This window comes from Platalea leucorodia, assembly GCF_965183815.1.
Source record: "Platalea leucorodia genome assembly, chromosome: 6".
Classification (NCBI taxonomy): domain Eukaryota; kingdom Metazoa; phylum Chordata; class Aves; order Pelecaniformes; family Threskiornithidae; genus Platalea; species Platalea leucorodia.
The window spans coordinates 86,528,582-86,545,512 of record NC_138828.1 but is presented as its reverse complement, the minus strand read 5'-3'; the positions used below and the strand labels follow the sequence as shown (position 1 = coordinate 86,545,512).

The following is a 16,931-nucleotide window of genomic DNA, read 5'->3' as shown; positions in this document are numbered from 1 at the left end:
TTTTGTCAGCATGTCAAGGAACATTTATCACACATTGTATGTGTAGTAAAAATCAATAGATTAAAATGACAGACGGAGCCTGCAGCTGCAAGTGCAGAGCGATGTGTTCCTCTAAAACTGCCCCAGTAACGAAGCCAAAATGCCCGCGAGCTGATGGGTCGGGTTCTGTGCGGGTGACATTAATGTACCTGGAGCTCTCTCCAAAGGACATCGCTGCTCCTCTTGGTAATTCTTGTTTGATGTTGTAGGAGGAGGAAAATTTGCGTTCTCAAGTCAGGGACCTGGAGGAGAAGTTGGAGACTCTGAAGATAAAGCGCAATGAAGACAAAGCGAAGCTTAAAGAGCTCGAGAAGTACAAGATCCAGCTGGAGCAGGTGCAGGAATGGAAGAGCAAAATGCAAGAACAACAGGCTGATCTCCAGAAGCGTTTAAAGGAGGCCAAAAAGGTGAGCATCCCCGGGGAGCCGGGCAGCTCCGGTCCTGCGGCTGGCACAGGGAGACGCGTTTCCGGGGCTAATTCAATTTCTGAAAATGTGTGGGGGTTTTTTTCTGAAATACCAGCTAGTGTTAAGCTGTGTCTGTCCTGACTCCTGTCTTCTGAATGCATGCCAGGCCCTACGATGGCCTCTGACCTCGCATATCGCTGTTCTCTCCAGCGTAAATATTGACTTAGGTATTGAGGTGCCAGGGCAAATCCCAGGCACAGTCCGTACGCTGCGGATGCAGTCTGTGTGCTGCAGATGCAGTCCGTACGCTGCGGATACAGTCCGTACGCTGCAGGTTTCGTGCAGCATGCGAGCCTGGGTCCGGTCCGTCAGGGCGGTAGCACACGCAGCTTGTCCTGGAGCTGCAGCCGCAGCGTCATTCTCTAACCACGCTGGATATCGGAGCAGACGGAGCCTTGGATGGACTTGGCACAGTCCCGCCAAGGTACCAGGGATTTTGTGCATCCTAGGATTTGCTTTGCTCCTTGCTGCCTGCCTGCCCCGTCTGTCAGACAGCCTGGCCTTTGGGGCAGGGATGTCCGATCTGTCTGTGAGTCCGTCCCTCTATCTGTGCGACTTTGTCGTGTGCAGGGTAAGATAAGCTGACGCCAGAGGTGGTTTCAGTTGATAGATGGGGATGAAGAGCGCGATAGTTGAGGAGCAAGTCACGCAGCTTGCAGGATGGGTGCCTGAGTGTGGCAGCAGCCGCGTTTCTCCGGTTTGATCCGCTGTTGCAGGTCGCCAGCGCTGTGGGATGGGCACCATTCAAATTCCAAACCCGCCGATAAACCGCCAGTCCCACCTTCAAAGGCTTAAGTAAAGCTCCTGGGGATCTGGCAGCGGACTTCAAAAATCGGTGGATCCAGCAGCTTTAAGAGCGTTGCTGTGTGTTGAGGTGTCCGATGCAGCCGGGAGAGCCAGCCCCGTAGAAGAGGCTCGCTGGTGGTGCGCGGGATCCGCTCGTCTCTCCCGCAGCTGACCGGGCAGCCGCAGCTTTCCCGCTGTCCCAATGCCTGGATGTCTTGAACGTTTTTTAAAACTGCCACGTCTGCGGGGTGCAAGTTTTTTTGCCCTGCGCTTGTCTTTGACTCTCCAGCGTTTGTGAAGCAGCAGCGTGTCCTTCCTCTTGCTTGCTTCCACGATGGGCTGGAGCAATCACTGGGGAAGCGAGCAGCATGTTCCCATACAGTAGTCGTGGCTGAAAGCAGTTACGTCCCAATGTGGTTTTGTTTTAAATACAGCATAAATATGAGCTTTTGCTTTGTTGTACTGAGTTGATAATCAGCATTGAGGCTATTTGGGAACTGGGCTGAAGCAAGCTGGAGCATCTCGGGAGCTGTTCTTAAATGGTGATTAGATGACCGAGTCCTCCGGAGCCTCGTCCGAGCTAAGCACGACGTGACGGGTGCCTGGGAAGGCAGGGGGTGAGGGGTCTCATCGGTGCGTACAAATACCCGAGGGGAGCCAGACTCTTCTTCGTGGTGCCCACAGAGAATTAAAGAAGGAAGGGGCACAAACCGAAATACGGGACGTTCGGTTTAAACGTAAGAAGCGACCTTTTTCCTGTGAGGTGCCCAAACGCTGGAGCAGGTCGCTGAGAGGCGTTGGGAGCCTCCACCCCTGTGAGAGGGTCCTGGGCAGCGGCTCGGCCGGCCCTGCTGGCCCAGGGGTTGGGGCAGACCATCTGCAGGGTCCCAGCCCGCCTCGGCCCCTCGAGTCCGCCCTGCGCTGGTGACCGGGTGCCAGTGGGTGCTCCCGTCCCCTACGCCATGCCTTGTCTTTCCCGGCCTGCTCTGCAGTGGGTTCCTCTCTCCAGTGGCTTCCCGGCGGGTTCCTGATCCTGACTTTCTAATGTAGACTCAAATTTGTTAAAACTCGCCTCTCTTTAGCTAAACTAATGCATTTTGAGCTCCTGCCCTGCAGGGCTGGTTGGTCTGAGTCACTGCCAGCGAAAGCCACGGGGCTTTGGAGCTAATGAATCTCGGTGTCACTCGTTACGGAGAGCATTTCTCCTGCGGCGGCTCTGCTCCCGCTGAGCCCTGCCTTCGGCTGGCATCTGAAATGTCCGCTGCAGGTTGCCGCTTTCCCTCTTTCCCTTCTCCCCAGGGGCGGGTTACCTGCTCCGGGCACCCGTGCCTGCTGCTCCCAGCAGACGGCAGGGCTCCGGCCGTGCTGCCGGAGGAGCTGTTGCCTCCCGCTACCCTGGTTTTCCTGGGTGGATTCTTGGTTTGTTCCCCCAGTGATTTATTTGATTGTCTGCTCCAGTGCCAGCTTACGTCTTTTCTGTCTTCATACCTGTCTCTCCTTGCCTGCAGATCGTTTTTCTGCTGGGCTCTGTTGTGGATGGGAGAAGGGGTGAAGGGGAGTGGAGATGGGCACCCCGCGGGCCTCCCCCCCTCAGCCCGGATAAGCTGCTCTTAATTGGACCTGATCCTCCTCCGAGAGCCATGAGAGACGTAATTGTCCCAGGCTCGTCGTTCGGGAGAGGGGTCTCCATCGCTGGCCTTGGGCTTCCAGGGCCTTCTCACCCGTGTGTGCTTGACTGCAGGAAGCCAAAGACGCCCTGGAAGCCAAGGAGCGCTACATGGAGGAGATGGCAGACACCGCTGATGCCATTGAAATGGCAACCCTGGACAAGGAGATGGCAGAAGAGCGAGCAGAGTCCCTGCAGCAGGAGGTGGACTCCCTGAAAGAGAAGGTGGAATATCTCACCATGGACCTGGAGATCCTGAAGCACGAAATCGAAGAGAAAGGTGGGAAGGGGGCAGCTTTTGGGTGGTCTCAGCCTGGGTCCCACTGCACAGGGGAGCTCCTCGCTGGGGAGCAGAACGCTTGACCGCTTCGGAGCAGGGGTGGCTCCTCGCTGCCGGCTGCGGTGGGGCCAAGGCTTTGCCTCCGTGAGTTCCCCCAGCAGCCGCTGGGGCTTTCTGCTGCATCCCCAGGCCCGCTTGGCAGGGACACGTCTGACCATTGCATGTGGGCAGCTCAGCAGCAGCTCAGCAGCGGGCAGCAGCTCAGCAGCAGGCAGCAGCTCAGCACAGGCAGCAGTGGGCAGCAGCTCAGCAGCAGGCAGCAGCTCAGCACGGGCAGCAGCGGGCAGCAGCTCAGCACGGGCAGCAGCGGGCAGCAGCTCAGCAGCAGGCAGCAGCTCAGCAGCAGGCAGCAGTGGGCAGCAGCTCAGCAGCGGGCAGCAGCTCAGCATGGGCAGCAGTGGGCAGCAGCTCAGCAGCAGGCAGCACCTCAGCACGGGCAGCAGCTCAGCAGCGGGCAGCAGCTCAGCAGCAGGCAGCAGTGGGCAGCAGCTCAGCAGCAGGCAGCACCTCAGCACGGGCAGCAGCTCAGCTTTGTCTGTGGGTCCCGGCCTCACTGAGAAGGCAGAGATGGAGCTGCTGCACTTTTGAGCCTGGGACAAGTGTTCCTGTCCTGGGCTTAGAGGAGCTCAGGCTCAGTTTTAACGCTCATCGTTTTCCCTGGGCCGGTGGATCCCACCCCAAGAGGTGTTTGACTGGGACAGGCTTTATGTGGGAGAAACACAACTGCTTTGTTGCTTACTGATCCACCCTCCCAGCTTCGCGCTGAGCCCAGCTTCCAAACCAGCGCAAAAACCTTGCTTTGGTTCCCCTGGGGCCTTTTAGCTCTTGGTATTCAAGGTGAGCTTTAAAAATTACACACAGCAGGAAAGGAGGCAGCCATTAAACACTTGGAGTATTGGAATTCACCTGAAAAAAATGAGACCTGTAGAAGCAGCAGATGATCAGTGTCGTGGTTTAACCCCAGTCGGCAGCCAAGCACCGCCCAGCCGCTCGCTGGCCCTCCCCACCCCCGGTGGGATGGGGAGAGAATCGGGGGGGAAAAGTAAAACCCGGGGGCTGAGATAAGGACAGTTTAATAGGACAGCAGCAGCAGAGAAAATAATAATAATAACAACAATGACAATGACAATAATAATAATAAAAGAATGTACAAAACAAGTGATGCACAATGCAATTGCTCATCACCCACCGACCGATGCCCAGCCCGTCCCCGAGCAGCGATCGCCGCCCCCCGGCCAGCTCCCCCAGTTTCTATACTGGGCGTGACGCCATGGGGTATGGAATAGCCCTTGGGCCAGTCGGGGTCAGCCCCCCTGGCTGTGCCCCCTCCCAGCTCCTTGTGCACCGGGCAGAGCAGGGGAAGCTGGAAAGGCCCTGATTTAGTGTAAGCACTGCTCAGCCACAACCAAAACGTCAGTGTGTTACCATGTTCTTCTCATCCTAAATCCAGCCCACAGCACTGTGCCAGCTCCTAGGGAGAAAACGAACTCAGTCCCGGCTGGAACCAGGACAATCCAGCAGGCAGGCGGAGGGATGGGACGGAAAGGTGGACATGTCGAGGGACCAGGAAAAACGTTGGGAGGACAGGAGCAGTCTGCAGGGAGATGTGGAAATGACCGAGATGAGGAAGGTCTTTGATTTGAGGTGGCTTTCACTGAGTTGTGAGGGCCGGGAGCGTTGAGAGCTGAGAGCACCCGTGCTGTCCAGCGGTGCGTCACTGCCGTAGCCCAGCGGCTGCTCGGGTGCGCTCTGCGGGTCGGTACGGTGGCTCTTCACCGGCGCTGACTGGCTTTGGTGGCATCGGGGGAATCTCTCAGCCTACGAGCGCTGATGTGAAGCACAAGGCTTCGGTTTTGCTCAGCGGCAGGAGAGGAGCTGATGTGTTTCCCCTTGGTATGGCTCAGCTGCCCTCTCACCGGTGTTTGTAATCCCCTGAGCGTTAGAGAACTGGGTCTGTTCAGCAGCTGCTATTTCTGCACAAGCAGAATAATGCTCCCTTTCTGCTGCAGGCTCGGATGGAGCAGCATCCAGTTACCAAGTCAAACAGCTGGAAGAGCAAAACGCGAGACTCAAGGAAGCTCTTGTAAGGTAGGAGACCACTTGCGCTCCCCAAAGGCTGCCGACGAAGTTCCTTCCTACGAGAGCCCGTGCTGCCTTGGTCTAATAAGAGTTTGTGTCAGAGCACCGGTCCGAGTGCTCCTTTTGCAGAGCAGCCGATGCAACGCCTGCGGCTGGTCTGGGCTTGATCCTGAGCTCTGGTGCTGCTTGAGGCGTGCAACAGAGAAGGGAGGATCTCTTGTCACTGTAGATCGGGACAAAATGAGCCGCTTCAGGAGGCTCCTGTGTCTCGTTTCTCTGTGTACGCGGTGCTCTGCTTCTCCAGCACAGCTGCAGGTTTATTCAAGCAGCCTGTACAGGACAGCTCTCCAGACGCCTCCTGCGCAGGTCCTGCTCGAGGTTTCTTGAGCCCGCTCAGCCCTGGGACCTGGTCACTGCCTGTCCCTGGGCAAGCCCATCTGCCAGGGCTTTGGGCCTTTTCTTCCTGGAAGCCTCCTGTGCTTTAGCCGAGAGGTTCAGGAGGGGCTCCTGCGGTGCCCACACCACTGCGCGCTGTCCCTCGCTCCTCCCGCGGGGCCGTGGTTCGGCGTGCGCAGGCTGCTGCCTTGCCCTCGGTGCAGGCAACACCCCGTGCTTAAACACAGTTATTCCTGTGGGCCAGGGATGGGCAGAGGAGGTGGACGCATCCCCTACTGATGGGGAGCACAAGAAGCTGCCTTGCAAAGCGGTGCCTGTCTGGGGTGGGAGGCGTGAAGAAGGTCCAAGGGAGAGGAGCTCCCGGCGCTTGCCCTCCCTGGCAGAGCCGCCTCGGGGCCGTCAGCAGAGCTGCGCACGCCGGGGCTTCAGCAGGCACATAAGCACAGCCCTGTTCTCGGTGCGCGACGAAGCGCCTTCCCTTGTCTGTGCTTTGTCTTTTTTCTGCTGCTGACCTCTCTTAGGCTGTGAAAGGCTGCGAATGTGACTTATTTTTCTTTGCTCACCGGATTCTTCCTTTCTGGGCGTTAGCCTGTCCCATTCACAGCTATTCTTTCCAGCTGTCTCTGTTGTCTGTTTGTCTACATTCTCCTCTTTGGTTCTCCCCATCCCCTGTCGCTGTGATTCTCTCAAAGGAAGGTGCCGTCTCGGGCACCGATCACCCCCCCCTCGCTGTTAATGAGCTGTTCTCGGAGGGAGAGGCTGCCGGTGGCTCCAGGGGAGCTCTGCGGGCGCTGCCGATGGGCAGCCAGCGTGGGCAGGGGGTCTCGACTCTGCTGGTGCCCACCACGAGTGGTGTCTGGGAAGAGAATGGCTTCTCTTGCTCTGGTACCTGGGTCTCTGCTGGGCTTGTGACGGCTCTGCTTGCTCTGTCAAAGGATGCGGGACTTGTCTGCATCAGAGAAGCAGGAGCACGTGAAACTTCAGAAGCAAATGGAGAAGAAAAACACGGAGCTGGAGTCCCTGCGTCAGCAGAGGGAGAAGCTTCAGGAGGAGGTGAAGCAGGCGGAGAAGACGGTTGATGAGCTGAAGGAGCAGGTGAGCCCGCGGCGGGGAGGTCTGGGGCGTTGGGCAGCCGCTGTCGGCGAGCTTGGGTCGCCTCCTGGCACAGGGCGCTTTCTGCCAGCCGCTTTGCAGAGCCGCGCTCGGTGGTACCGCTGCAGGGGCCGATGCTCCCGGGTCCCTGTGCAAGAGCAAACCCTGTTCCAGCAGTGGAGCTGTGCAGGACTCTGCCTGGCCGTAGGGTGGCTCTTGAACGTCGGACACGGATGGTCTGTCGTGCTTTCCAGGGCTGGTCTGTGTTTGCTGCTTGCTCGGTGCTGAGCCAGCACGTCTTCCCTGCGGCTTATTCCTGGCCCAGCTGAGACGCCGGTGCAGGTGTGGGCAGCCCGTGGGAAGCCCCCCGTAAGGATCTACGTGCGCCGCAGAGCAGCCCGTGCAATTCCTCCGAACCGCTGTTCTGGAGGGACGCTGGCCTCGTGCTCTCTGAGCATTAGCCCGAGTCACGTAGAAGGTGGGCTGTTAGCAGAGATGTGGCTTCTTAATGCAGAGAGACTGAAACGCGCATTCCTCCATTAATCCTGTGAGTGTATAACCACTCGCCTGGCCCTCGGGGGGACAGAGAAGGCACTGTCACAAGTCTGCGAAGACTCAGCCTGAAGGTCAGCATCATTTGCACTGACCTGAAACTGTTCAGCCTTGTGCCCTGATGCTGCAGCTAAAGAGCCGGTAACATCTCTAAGAGCCAAAGCCAAGCCTCTCTTTTCACTTGCCTTTCCTTCTGGGGCTGCTGGCTGTTCTGGTTTGAGTTGTTTGCTCCCCCGAGGGATGCTGTTCCCTGCTGTCAGGAGGGAGCTCATGCACCGTCTGGCAAACCTCACCCCAGGATGGGGAGACAGATTTATCAGCCGTGTCCCACAGCTTGGCAGAGCGATCCCACGGGGGTATAAAAGGATTTTTGAGCTGCTTGCTGCAACTGCGTTGAGTTCCAGGTTGGAGCGTGATGTGATGTGGCGTGTGCTCGCAGGTGGATGCTGCTTTGGGTGCTGAAGAGATGGTGGAGACTCTGACGGAGAGAAACTTAGACCTGGAGGAGAAGGTCCGGGAGCTGCGTGAGACGGTTGGGGACCTGGTAAGACAGACTTCTCTGGAGTAAGGGCTGGTACTGGAGGGCTTGGGTGCTTCCTTCGTGCCTGGTGTGCGGCTGGGCTGGGGAGAGGGCTGGTCTGGCCGACTGCCGGGCAGCGAGGCTGCCCGAGGCACTGGGAACTGCCCGGCAGCAGGGCCAGAGGGGACTGGGGAACCTCTCTGCAGGCATTGCACTCAGTGCTGCTTCCGAGCGGCGCACCCTCCTGCTCTGCAGAATGCGCCCCTTACACCCCGGGGTGCCGCTCTGCCCTGCTCCAAAAATGCCCAGCAGCCCTCGCTTGCCCGGCTGTGGCGTAACCGCATCCCATGCTGTCCCCTCCTTGCCAGGAAGCCATGAACGAGATGAACGACGAGCTGCAGGAAAACGCCCGGGAGACAGAGCTGGAGTTACGGGAGCAGCTGGATATGGCGACGGCACGGGTCCGCGAGGCAGAGAAGCGCGTGGAGGCTGCGCAGGAGACCGTGGCCGACTACCAGCAGACCATCAAAAAATACAGAGAGCTGACTGCACACCTTCAGGTGCGGCCCTTGGGTGCCCCCCGCGCAGAGCGGGGCGGTTCCCGCTGGAGCCCTGCTCCTCTGGGAGCCCACCCCGGTACCGAGGGACCGAGCATGTGTAGGCAAGAGCCTTGCCAGTGGAGGTGGGCATGGCTGAACACGGATGGCTGATGCCTGGGGAGCGGGTTCCTGATGGAGCTTTCCTGGGGACCTCTGGCCGTGCCAGGCTGCACGTGCTTCTCGTGACCTCCCACGGCCCTGCCTGTCCTCCTGCCTGCGTCCGGCAGGGACTTGCTGGCAGAGCCCCTGCTGAAGTCAGCACTGTAAATATTTCTGAACACATGGCTGTTTCAGCCATTTACTGCGCTGTGCTGCTTGTCCTTCGGGCTCGGGAACAGACTCCTGGAAAAGACGGAGGAGTGTGGGGTTGTTCCAGCACTGGGCTTGGTTCTCCGGGGCTTTGCTGGCAGTGAAAGGCGATGGGTAATGAGTCTGTGTGGATTCCTTGGCTTCCATACAGCGTGCTGTCAGCCGAGCGTTTGGAAAGCACTTGCATTCCTCTTCCTTGCTGTCACCCATCGCTGTGTGTGTTGCCCAACGAGCCCCCGGTGCTCCCCCACCCTGCCCGAGGACGGGGGCACGGGGAGGTTAGGTGTGGGGTACTGCAGTGGCCGGGGGCTTACGCCCCCTGCGCTGGCTTTCTGTGTCTCATCGCAGCTTCTTTCTGTGCTCAGGACGTGAACCGAGAACTCATGAGTCAGCAAGAAGCATCTGCCGAGAAACAGCAGCAGCCTCCCCCCGAGATGTTTGACTTCAAGATTAAATTTGCCGAGACAAAAGCCCATGCTAAGGTAGGGCCGGCAGGAGAGCTGCGCGCCAGGCGTGCGAGCTGAACGGGGCGCCGTCCTTCCCGTGCGCGGGGCTCCTGAAGCAGCGGCACCGAGGCAGGGCACCGGCGCGTGGGTGCCGGGCTTGGGGCGGGTGTCCCCGCGCGCTGGGGCTGACCCGGGGCCGCGGCTCTCGGGGCTGGGCTGCGGCGCTCGTGCCAACCGTGGAAGCGGGCTGAGGCGACTGCCGGGACGTTTCTCCGAAGAGAAACATCAAAGTTCAAACGCCACTGTGCAAAAAGGGATGTTTTGTTGTGAAAGAGCGTGCTCAGAGCTGACAACGTAAGCATTGTTTTTATCACACTGTGAGCGCTGGCTGGAAAGAAAGAGAGCTTGTGAGCACAGACACGCGGTGTCCCCTGTACCGGGGTTAGACCGGAGCTCCGGACCGGTCCCGGGCACCTCCGCAGGGCACTGGTGGGTCCTAGTGAGAACCGTCTCCTGTGGCAGCCCGGGAGCGGGGTGCTGGCTGTGTCCCAGGAGGAAACAGGTTCCGACTTTGAAAATACTGAAGGGGCTGGGATGCGCTGGGCTGGGGAGGGGACCGAGCGGGCTGCCTTGACGGCGTGTCTCCTGCAGGCCATCGAGATGGAGCTGCGGCAGATGGAGGTGCAGCAGGCCAACCGGCACGTCTCCCTCCTCACCTCCTTCATGCCCGACAGCTTCCTGCGCCACGGAGGGGACCACGACTGCGTCCTGGTGCTGCTGCTCATCCCTCGGCTCATCTGCAAGGTGGGATGGGTGCCTCGGCTCCCGCCTGCCTGGGGGAGTTAGGCCTCGGCAAGAGCTTGCGTCAGTTCTTCCGTTGAAGCTTTGAGCTGGGGCTGCCTCCTGAGCTGGGCTGTCGGGGCTTGGGGCATCGCCTTCGCACCCGCTGTGCCGTCTGGGCCAGCCAGGAGTCGGTGGCTGTGCCGCGGCTCTGTGGGAAACACATCCTTTCTTTCTGTCCCGGCTGAATTTGGGATTTTGAATGTTTGCTTGTTGGAGAACTTTCAAAATTGTCTGGGAGGAGGAGGAAGCGGGAGTCCCTGCCCGCAGGCGGTTGGAGCACTCGGCTGTGGCACTGGTGGGCCAAGCCCTCGGCGTCTTGCGGCACGGAGCGGGGGGCTGGCGCTCTGCCGTCCCTCGTATTCCCCTTCTGTTCCGCAGAAATCTTTCCCAGGAGAGCTTGCTTTTTGGGGGCGGGGGTGAGGGGGTGTTCGGCTGGTCTGTGGCTAAGCGGAACGGATCAGAGCAAGCGTAGGAGGACTCTGACGGTTTGCCCTCTGCCCCACCAGGCCGAGCTGATCAGCAAACAGGCTCAGGAGAAGTTTGATCTGAACGAAAACTGTGCGGAGCGCACCGGCCTCCGGGGCGCGGCGGGAGAGCAGCTGAGCTTTGCCGCCGGGCTGGTCTATTCCCTGAGCCTCCTGCAGGCTACGCTGCACAAATACGAACAGTGAGTACCCAGCCCCTCGCTCAGCCTTGATCCCCAGCCGCTTCATCCTCTGGAAGCGCAGAGGACCTCCGCAGCCTCGCGGCAGCGCCTGGTCCCTCTGGAGTTAAGGATATTTTGGCAGCTGGGCTGGCAGAAAGCTGAGGGATCCCATTTATTGCCTTGTGATGGGGGTATTCACTTCTCTTGTAATGCCTGCCTTGTTTTCCTCCCAAGAATTGACATGTGAAGGGATGCAATTCTCATTCTTCAGCTGTGACCCTGTCTCCAGGCCAGAAGTAGCCTTGCTGCACTGATTTTTTCCATCTGTCCTGCCAGGAGATGCATCACAGCCTCTTGCTGAGCTTGATTGCATCTGGGGTTGGCTCTGGGCTTCCGACCCCAAGAGCAGGCTCTCCCCTGCGGCCCCCTGCCCTCTTCCACCAGCGCCCGGGGCTCAGTCCGGTGCGGAAGGTTCGTGGAGCGTCAGCCCGAGCGCTTGATCGGCGTGCGCCTGTCGCTGGGCAGTGCCCTGACAGCACCGCGGAGCCTGGCTTTTCCTCGGAGCCTGGGAAATGCCGTCGGGCACCAAAACGGCTGTGGCCGGGCAGGGTGCTCGCCTTGAGTCTTGCTCAGCTTTGCTCCCAGGAAAGTGGCTCAGTTTGAAACGGGGCACTGAAGGATCCCTTTGCTGCTGCACCAGGCGGCCGATGAACTCGTCAGACCGCCTGGCGCGGTGCTGGTGCTGGCTGGCGAGTCTTCTCCCGTCTCCAGCCCTGGGTTCTGGCCTGGAGAACTGAGTGTGTTTCTGTCCTGAGGCTCCCCTTTCCTGTAGCTCGCAGGCAGCCTGTTTCACGCTCTGGTTTTCTACAGATGTTTTGACCTTCGTTAACCGCTCTCTAGCTACGGTGCTCCTGGGGGTCCGGCCGGTGGTCCTGGGGGGTTCCAGTGGTCGGAGATTTGGCACCCAGAAGCAAAGCCCTGTCCCGATGCTGTCTGGAGCACGTGCCTGTCCCAGCCAAGCCGCCTGTGTCTGTGTTCCCTTACCAGGGCCCTGAACAAATGCAGCGTGGAGGTGTACAAGAAGGTGGGGATGCTGTACCCCGAGATGAGCGTCCACGAGCGCTCGCTGGACTTCCTGATCGAGCTGCTGCACAAGGACCAGCTGGACGAGACGGTCAACGTGGAGCCGCTGACCAAAGCCATCAAGTACTACCAGGTGGGTCTGCGGAGCCGGGGGCAACGGGCTCTTGGCCAGGCTCGGGGCGTTTCTGACCTGCAGGGCGGGGATCTGGTGGGGGTCACTGCGAGAGTTTTCACTTCCAATTAAAAATTAGGCCAAACCTTCAATGTTTGGGGTTTTTTGTTATGTATTTCCTCGTTTGGTTTGTTTGCTCGCGTGTGTGGAAACATTTGCGGGGTGCTGATCTCTGCCGATCTCTCTCCACCTAGCACCTGTACAGCATCCACCTGGCTGACCAGGCTGAAGACTGCACGATGCAGCTGGCCGACCACATCAAGGTGAAGTGGGGAAAAATAGCCTGGCTCTTTCCTTGCTGCGTGTGTTCTGCCTTTGCTCTTTCTGCTCCCCCCGAGATCATTTTGTGAGCCGAAGTGCCTCCTCTCCCCGCTGCAGCTACTCTTCCCCAGCTCCCGCTGCCTGTGGCGGCACAGGGGTGATGAGGGCTCCCAGGTGGGGATGTGGGGCCCTTTGCCCTGCAGATGTCTGGGTGGGAAGAGAAGAGCAGCAAGGAGAGCGCAGAGAACCTAATGTCTGAGAGGGAGTGTTGTACTGCCCTGAGCTTCTAGGGCAAGTACCGGTGTCCTGTGCCCCATGGAGTAAAACAAAAATTAACTGAATGCCGCAACTTGTTTTCCTGCTCCTGTAAACCCTGCAGTCGTGGCAGGGGGGTGTACAGAGGGTCCGTCCCGAAATGCCCGAGACCAAAGCCCCGGTTTGTGCTAGTGCAGCCGTCTTGCCTGGTCTCTGCTTTGCCCCGAGCTGACGGTACCGTGTTTGTGCTCTGCAGTTCACCCAGAGTGCCTTGGACTGCATGGGGGTGGAGGTGTGCCGGCTGCGATCCTTCCTCCAGGTAGGACGTGCTCGGGGTGGCTCTGCGGGGTTGCGCTGGCTTCCCCTCGCCGGTGGTCCCTCTGGCAGTTTTTCTGAGGTCCTTTCTCCGCACCCTAGGCTGGGCAGGAGGCGTCCGACCTTGCCATCCTGCTCAAGGACCTGGAGACCTCGTGCAGTGACATTCGCCAGTTCTGCAAGAAGATCAGGCGCCGCATGCCTGGGACGGACGCGCCGGGTATCCCTGCGGCGCTGGGCTTCGGGCAGCAGGTGAGCCGGTGCGAGCTGAGGTGGGAGGTAGCGTCTCTGGGCTTTGTGGTTCTAGTGGGGATGGAGACGTGGGCTTCCTCACCTACTTTTCTCCAGCCTTCAGTTTCTTTGTCTTTCCTGGTGCTTCCCATCTTCCTAGTGATGCTTCAGAAGCAACTTAAAGTCTCACTAGCTGTCAGGCTGGGGTGAGGCAAGTGTTGGGCAGCCAGGAGCTTCCCCAGTGCCTGGGACTGAGCTGGAAAGCAGCCCGCTTGCCTCTGCCTTTCCCAACCATCCCGTTCCTGCCCGACTTTCAGGTGTCGGACACGCTGCTGGACTGCCGCAAGCACCTGACGTGGGTGGTGGCCGTGCTGCAGGAGGTGGCCGCTGCTGGGGCGCAGATGATTGCTCCTCTGGCGGAGAACGAGGGGCTGCTGGCAGTGAAGCTGGAGGATCTGGCCTTCAAAGCGAGCGAGCAGGTAGGAAACCCCCTTCTCGACTGCCCCTCGTTCCCTGCTGCGGCGGGGTAAAGCCGGGACCCGTCTCACTCCGGCGCCACAGACCTGCCCGTGAGCAGCTCTGGATGGGAGAGCCTTGTGGAGGCTGGGAATGGCCTCCTGGGAATACCACAGAACACCAGGATGGTTTGGGTGGGACGGACCTTTAAAGGTCGCCTAGTCCGACCGCCCTGCAATGAGCGGGGAGTGGCCAGGGAATGCCAAAACGCGGAGGGCTTTGTGGTCCCCTGCTCTGTGCTGTCCTTCCCCGCGGCCGGCCTTGCTCCGCAGCCGCACCAAAGGGACGGCGGCCTCTCGGGGCCTGGGGCACGTTTGGGGGGTCGGGAGGGGGCTGTAACGGTGGCTGTGAGCCCAGCCCGGGGGCGCCTGCCACTTTCTTCCTGTCCTTTGCAGATCTACGGCACCCAGGGCATCAACCCCTACGAGTGTCTGCGTCAGTCTTGCAGCATCCTCATCGCCACCATGAACAAGATGGCCACGGCTATGCAGGAGGGAGAATACGACGCGGATAGGCCACAGACCAAGGTGGGCTTGGGCTGCGGCGGGGGCCTCAGGCAGAGCCGGAGCATCTGAGTTGCTCTGTAGCCTCCCCAGTCCTGCTGCTGCCTCCCCTGGCAGGAGTCTTTGGGATGTGATGTGGGGCAGAGGGCTGGGGAGGTGCAGCACTTGCCTGCAGGGTTCAGGGAGGCCGGGAACGGTCCCCCTCTTGCCCTGCGGCCCCATCTGCAATCACCGGAATTCTTTGTAAAATACCCGTTTTGTATTTGGTCTCCGTTGCAGCCCACCCCACCTGCTGACCTACGGGCAGCGGCTCTGCGGGCAGAGATCACCGATGCTGAGGGGCTGGGGCTCAAGCTGGAGGACAGGGAGACAGTCATCAAAGAGCTGAAAAAATCCCTCAAGATCAAGGTTAGCTGTTCCTCCGCCGAGCTCTGCCTTCCTGGCGCGTCAGTGAAGAGCTGAAGCGCTGCCGTCGTGGTCACGGTGGTGCTCCAGGTGCCTTGTTGCCTGTGGGGCTGTCCCAAGGCCCAGGCAGATCGCCTGGAAATCCCGTTGCCGTTGTCGGGGAGGTGCTGTCTGCCTGGTGCCTCCCTGCCGCACCGTCCTGGCCTTCCCCGCCGCCTTCTGGGGTGGCGAGTGCGGGTGATGGGTGCGTGGGTCTGGGTGCCAAGCACAGGCGCGGCGCGGGTAGGGGTTGTGATTTCTGGGCAGGCTCCTGCCAGGCACCGCGAGGAGCTTTTCTTAGTGCCCACCATCCCCGGGGCCCAGGAGCGCTCTGATTTCTGTCCTGCCTCTCCAGGGTGAGGAGCTCAGCGAAGCAAACGTGCGGCTCAGCCTCCTGGAGAAGAAGCTGGACAGCGCGTCTAAGGATGCAGATGACCGTGTGGAAAAGATACAGACGAAGTTGGATGAGACCCAGACGCTGCTCAAAAAGAAGGAGAAGTAAGTGTGAGATGGGGCCGCTGCTGGAGGGTCTCTGCTGAGGACTGGGCAGCCGGCCCAGCGCTCGGGTCCTGGGCTGCTTGCCTCTTTCCATCGGAGGAGCGTCTCCGGCTGCACCCGTGACTCCGTGTGCTCTTCCCAGGGAGTTCGAGGAGACCATGGATGCTCTTCAGGCAGATATCGACCAGCTGGAGTCAGAGAAGGTGGAGCTGAAGCAGCGCTTGAACAACCAGTCAAAGCGAACCATCGAGGGCCTGCGCGGCGCCCCTGCCTCTGGAGTTGCCTCCATCGTCTCTGGCATTGCCGGAGGTGCGTACCCAGCGTCCCCAGAGCGCTCGAACGCTTCTGCAGCTGGTGTAGGGTATTTGCAGGCTGGAAAGGGAGCCTGGGACGTCTTCCCGACACAGAGTCCGGGAGCCGTGCAGGGGAATGCCCTGCAGTGTCCCGGGAGGCAGTGCAGGAGCTCGGGCTGCCGTCGGGAGCGAGCGGCGCTGGGGAATGGTGCTCCGACGGCCCGCTGCTCTGCCTGCCCGGCCCTCCCGCAGCGAGCCAGAGCGCCTGGCGCGGCTGGCAGGGGAGAGGACAGGAGGCGTTCGGGCTGCAGTGGTGACTGGGGCGTGTGGAGAGCCTGCAGCTCCCCAGCGGTGTCCAGCAGCTCCGTGCTCGGGCGGGCAGGGCGGCGGTGGCACCCCTGAGGAGCCACCCTGGGGCATCCCTGCCACTGGCTGGGGCTGGGGGGCCCTTGGTGGCGGGGCAGCCCGCTCCGGCTGCGTGGGCAGGCCGGTGCCGGTACTGCCCGGCCCAGCCCGTGGGCCCGTCCTTCCGCCGGGATGCTCCCGCGCAGACGCAGCAGCCCCTGCCTGCCTGCCACCGTGTCCTCGCTGCTGCGGGCAGTGCCTGCCTCCGCCGCCGTGCCTCTCCAGGGCTCTGCCGCTCTGACCTGGCTGACTCGGAGAATGAGAGATCCGATTTCTCCGTGCCTCCTGGGCTCCCCTGAAGCCCAGCGGCAAGGGATGGGTGCTTGCTGGGGTTGCAGGTCCTCATGCTGGCTAGCAGGGGTGTTAGCACCTTTCTGGTGACTCTGGAGGATGCGTCCTACAAGAAATGCCTGATGGCAGGTACGGTGGCGACGCAGGGGTGTGGGATGATGGGAGTGCGCTGGTGTCTTTGTCAGGAGCTTGGGCTGATCCTTTTGGATCAGGTTCCTGATCCTTTTGGCCTGATCGGGGTTGGGTAACACCTGGATGCAGCCTGGCTCCGGGATGCAGCGGCTTCTGGCCCTTCTGGAGCTGCAGCCTCTCCCCGAGTCACCGTGGCCACGAGCTCTGGCTCTCAGGGGTGCTGACAGTGTGTTCTCGGTGCCGAACAGCGTATGCAGCGCCGTGAGCACCGCGCCAGCTCCAGCCTGCTCACGAGCGCTGCCTTTCAGAGCAGGGAGCGCAGGCTGAGGGGAGCCCAGCTCTCGGGGCGTAGCGTGCAGCGGGGCAGGCTGCGGGAGCTGCTCCTCCGCCCCTGCACGGGGAGGCTCGGAAGGAGCATCTTGGAGCAGGTCAGCACGGGCCACCGTGCCTTCAGACCCGCAGCAAGGGGCGGCTGCTGTGGGCCGGCCCTGGAGGAGCCGTGCCGTGGGTGCGCTGTGCCGTGGGCGTGCGTGTCCTGCTTGGGTTGCTCACAGCCGCGCACGTGGCCGGGACTCGCCGGCTCCCGGCCGGATCCTGCAGCAGCGGCACACGGGATCCCGCTGCGCCGGCGGGGCTGCTGGGACGGTCGCTGCTCCCCGAGTCGGGACGGGGGTCGGCACAGGACAGAGCCGCGGGTGACCAGAGCTCCTCTGGCCACGGCTCCTCTCCGCCTCGATCCTCGGCTTTAATTC

At 60.7% G+C, this 16,931-nt stretch overlaps 1 protein-coding gene across 2 annotated transcripts in view; it reads left to right on the top strand.

The window, feature by feature from the left end:
* The window catches only part of DCTN1 (dynactin subunit 1), an 84,612-nt gene that overhangs the window by 63,607 nt on the left and 4,074 nt on the right, over window positions 1-16,931 (top strand). For both annotated transcript variants that reach the window (XM_082315419.1, XM_082315420.1), the window contains 18 exons: window positions 249-446; window positions 3,034-3,238; window positions 5,308-5,386; window positions 6,709-6,868; window positions 7,857-7,961; window positions 8,306-8,497; window positions 9,211-9,327; window positions 9,943-10,095; window positions 10,641-10,801; window positions 11,828-11,996; window positions 12,230-12,298; window positions 12,808-12,870; window positions 12,969-13,118; window positions 13,415-13,576; window positions 14,009-14,140; window positions 14,396-14,524; window positions 14,916-15,058; window positions 15,201-15,367. In XM_082315419.1, the coding sequence (XP_082171545.1) occupies window positions 249-446; window positions 3,034-3,238; window positions 5,308-5,386; window positions 6,709-6,868; window positions 7,857-7,961; window positions 8,306-8,497; window positions 9,211-9,327; window positions 9,943-10,095; window positions 10,641-10,801; window positions 11,828-11,996; window positions 12,230-12,298; window positions 12,808-12,870; window positions 12,969-13,118; window positions 13,415-13,576; window positions 14,009-14,140; window positions 14,396-14,524; window positions 14,916-15,058; window positions 15,201-15,367 (2,554 nt within the window). The remainder of the gene's footprint in view (window positions 1-248; window positions 447-3,033; window positions 3,239-5,307; window positions 5,387-6,708; window positions 6,869-7,856; window positions 7,962-8,305; window positions 8,498-9,210; window positions 9,328-9,942; window positions 10,096-10,640; window positions 10,802-11,827; window positions 11,997-12,229; window positions 12,299-12,807; window positions 12,871-12,968; window positions 13,119-13,414; window positions 13,577-14,008; window positions 14,141-14,395; window positions 14,525-14,915; window positions 15,059-15,200; window positions 15,368-16,931) is intronic.